The 4,270-nt window shown below is 33.7% G+C and overlaps 1 protein-coding gene across 1 annotated transcript in view; it reads right to left on the bottom strand.

Annotated features, from left to right (window-relative positions):
- Positions 1-2,847: 2,847 nt before the first annotated feature.
- Positions 2,848-4,270, bottom strand: part of LOC107469501 (chlorophyll a-b binding protein CP29.3, chloroplastic) — a 2,567-nt gene continuing 1,144 nt past the window's right edge. The window contains exon 2 of the mRNA XM_052255346.1: positions 2,848-3,360. Coding sequence (XP_052111306.1) covers positions 3,037-3,360 — 324 coding nt within the window. The 3' untranslated portion in view covers positions 2,848-3,036. The remainder of the gene's footprint in view (positions 3,361-4,270) is intronic.

The following is a 4,270-nucleotide window of genomic DNA, read 5'->3' as shown; positions in this document are numbered from 1 at the left end:
AAATGACAAGGCTGGAATTGGACGCGGGGGAGGCAAAAGATACCTACGCGATGCCTCAACCAGGGTCTGTGGTACAACCTCTTCCTCATCATCATCCTCAAAGGAACCGCTTTCGTTGCTATTCGCAACATACTCCTCGTCAGAGTCCTCACCGTCGACCTCCATGTCTACCACTGGATTGGCAACATGAATCGGTGGTGGTGTGAGAGGTGGGTCATTTTGGACGAAGTCTGACGACCCAGATCTACCGCCACTAACGTCGCCAACCTCCGCAGAAAGCTCTATCACTTGCTCCTCCACGATTCTCCCATAGATGTCAAACATTAGGCGCACATGCTCGTCACCATGGAGTCAAAACAGACAAAACCAAAAAACTTCATTTTCCATCGGTGATAGCAACCTATACCGTATCCTACCCTTCTGATCTCTTTTCTCTCACTACTACCAATGCTACCCAATATCAGACTCTTCAATTCTGCCAATGAACTTACTGGCCGGGTACGCAACAGAATGGGATTCTCACACTCAAATGTCACCCCATTATCATTATTTCTCATACGGCAATTCGGATACACACAACCAAAAAAATACTACTACTAGACATTTTGACTTATTTTCGAAAGAAATATGTAGCAAAGAAGTAGTAAAATATTTGTGGAAAATACAAAGGGTTGCACATTCTTTTATAACCATTGAAAATTGTCTTAACGTATATTGTTTACAGTGTAAATGTCATAATTTCCCTCTTATCTAGTTTACTATGTAAATGAAATAAGTTAACACATATCTCGTTTACAGTATAAACAAAATATAGACTATATTTCTTCTACTGTAAACGGGATATGTGTTAATTTATCTCATAAGAAATGTAATGCTTTTCGATAAAAACGCTCCAAAATGTATATTTCTTGTAATTAAAATATTTATTTTATTTATTTAAAAAAAATCCTGTATATAACACCTGTTTCAATATTTTTTTTTTCTTCCCTCTCTCTTCGAACAAAAGAAACGATTTGGAAATATCCTTTAATCCGTCGTAATTCTCGGGCACACATGGTGTCATTTCAACTTTCAAGTGTAAGAATCCACTGCAAGCATGTCAACCTAATTAGCTAGTAATTCGTTATTATAATGCTTTCGACCACAGAGAAAATATTTATGAGACTTTCTTTTTCCTACTTGTTTAAGAAAATAAAGTGATGAATTTTAGACAAGTATCAAATACAAAGACAATTGAACACCAAAATAATGTATATCAAATAAATGTAATTAAATATAGGTGTCTACTTTAATATGTCCTGTCACGAACAGAATTTGTAGTAGTGATCCTAGAACCATTAGGCTTGCACTGTGAATTATCACAAACAACTGTTTTATTCACAAATTCATCAGCAGTAATGACATGTTTCTTGGCAATAGATTTTGAATTACTAACATGACTAGAAGCAATAATTTTATCTTCTGCAACAGACTCTTTATTGACTACATTACTAACATTTGTAATTTTATATTCAACGATTTCTTCTTTTGCACATTCTAAATGCATTAAGCAGTTTCTGTCTACATTTGATTCACTATTACAACTTGACTCACTACTACAATGTTTTATTATAGAACAACTCTCATTTTCTATGTTTCTTGAAGCTGTAGCAAAAGCAACATTTGTACTAACTTTGTTTGCAGCTGTGAAATTCTTTTCGTTTCTATCTTTTCAATTTTGTCTTTGAATGTGAACTCCTTCAAATCTACAAGTCTTTTATTGAATTTACCTTGAAGCAGAATCTTCCTGGATTCCTGGCATTTTACAGTGCTCAAATAAGGCCAAGACTCAAAGAATACATCATTATCTAGTGCAAACTTTGACATGCTAATTAGATTTTTAGAGATGGCTGGGACATGTAGCAAGTTCTGGAGTTTGAATATATGGTTTGATATAGATGAATACATAAGAGATTTTCCAACATTAGCAATGCGCATACCTTTTCCATTACCTCCACCTCCATACACTTATTCTGGCCCTTCATACTCTGATCCTATGATGAGGGTCACCTGGTCGAACGCTATGTGGTGAGAGGCACCTGAATCTGAGGCAGTGTTTGGGAATGTGAATAAGCTTAAGGCTCTGAGTTTGACCTTTGATGCTGATTTTGTTGTTGGCTGCCACTACGAAAAGCTGCATTTGATGGTCCATTGTGAAAGGAAGCATTTGGTGGTGGGGCTCAATTTGTGTGTAGCAATTGGAAATTCTGAAAATTCTGATTGAATCTATGAAAATATTGCTACACCGTGTGTCCTATTCACCACCTTGCTAATCTTTGGTAAGTATTCTAAGGCGGTTAAACCAAGCTTCTTGATTGATTTTAGTTGAGTCTTCAGCATTTTGATGATCGATTTTAACCTTGCGGCGAAATGTTCTTCAGGTGCTTTCCAAATCTCATACACGTAGTTAAAAACATCGCTTCCATTGACGAGAGCATTCATCATGCTGTTCCCACATTTCAAATGAGAGAGATATTTGTGAATTGATGTATGAATTCTATTATTTTACTTGGAGTTTCTAACAGATTAAACTGATTGCTAACTGTAAAGCCACTCTAACTAACTAATAACTAATTAGGTGCTAACTGATAACTAACTTAATACAAGCTATATCTTAATATGTCCAACATATAAATCCAACCGCTTAATTGTCATTATAAAAAATTTTACACGATGATCCAATCAAATTCATATATTCAAATAATTATTCAAGCAGTTAATTCATAAGTTTAAAATAGTTACTTTTAATAACATAATAATATGCTATTAATATCTAGGTAAAACTCTTATAAACTTCTCCCGAGAGTATACTAAAATTAAATCTATATAGTATTAATACAAAAGTCAACAAAGTACATAGATACATACATCATTAACACAGTTTTAAAGTTATACATAGCAGTAGTTCTCATTTCTTGGTGTACAGAAAAGAAATTAACAAAAAATTGTACAATAAGATTGAATAATGAGGAGCTAAAGTTACGTGTGATTTGTTTCTCACTTGTTGAAGGTAGCAATGAAACTGATGGGTCCTTTCCCTGTTGTGGCAGCTTGAATTGCAAAGATGAGAAAGACAACCATGGCCAAACGAGAGTGCTTGATTTCAGCAAGTTGAAGCCTTGCCTTCTCTTCAGGGTCATTTGCCAATCCAAGTGGGTCAAAGAACTTGCCTCCAGGGTATAGCCTTTTCTCTGGGTCAAGCTCTGCATTTCTTTGGAACTCAATGTATCCAATCACTAACACTTCAATCCATATCAGTGTTGTTAGTGAGAATGGAAGTGGTAATCCCAAGTATGATGATCCTTCCACTAGCTCTGATAGCTGAAAATTGCTAAATAATTTGATATGTTTAACTAAATTATTATCTAACGATTCTCAACTATCAACTTTATGTAAAGACAACTGTCCATAAATTTCTATTTATATATAAACATAATCGGTAAGTATCTTGAAACCGAGAATAGAGAGGAATTTATATTTGTTTTACTATTTTATTACGTCTTTGATGTATAGAAATTCAAAATTTTGTCTGTTTGTCTATTTGTACACATAGATTTGTATTTCACAATATTTATGTTCCTTTGTTTTGACAAATACTTCTATTATCTTAGCATAATAAGCAAACATAAAACTCTCTAACATTAGGATGGAATAAAATCATGAGATGTGTCTGTACTCTTGTATTCCATCTAATATTAAAACACTTTTCCAAATTCAAGGATAAAATAATTTGATAAAAAAAAATTTTGAATTAGATGGAATATTATTTTGTCTATGAAGATAATGCAAAAATCATGAGACCTACTTTTGAGTGTCATCTTTTGCTAATCTCATGCTTAATTAATGCAATAATCCATTCCACTGGAAATTAAAAGCTTCCTTGAACTAAACTTCTAGCACAATAGCACTTGTGTAGGGCTAAAATAATGAAGGGTATTACTATTTTGTTCGTGTATGAAAAATAGGATCCAATCAAACATGTTCAAACAAATCAAATAATAATGAAAACTTTTGTCTTCATCGTTTTTAGCCAGGCAAGTCATCATCATCATAGCAATTAGTACCCCATAACCACACCAATGCTTTACTGGATAACAATAAGACACACTCCACAAAACTCTGTGTCAAAGGTATATTACACTAATACAGACACAATGGGACCATGTTATACTTGTCAATAACAATAGTGATAAACTAATAATAATAATAATAATTAAAAATCAACTTGTAC

This window comes from Arachis duranensis, chromosome 10, assembly GCF_000817695.3.
Source record: "Arachis duranensis cultivar V14167 chromosome 10, aradu.V14167.gnm2.J7QH, whole genome shotgun sequence".
NCBI classification, from domain to species: Eukaryota; Viridiplantae; Streptophyta; class Magnoliopsida; order Fabales; family Fabaceae; genus Arachis; species Arachis duranensis.
The sequence above is the reverse complement of the archived record's forward strand: the minus strand, read 5'-3'. Positions and strand labels throughout refer to the sequence as shown.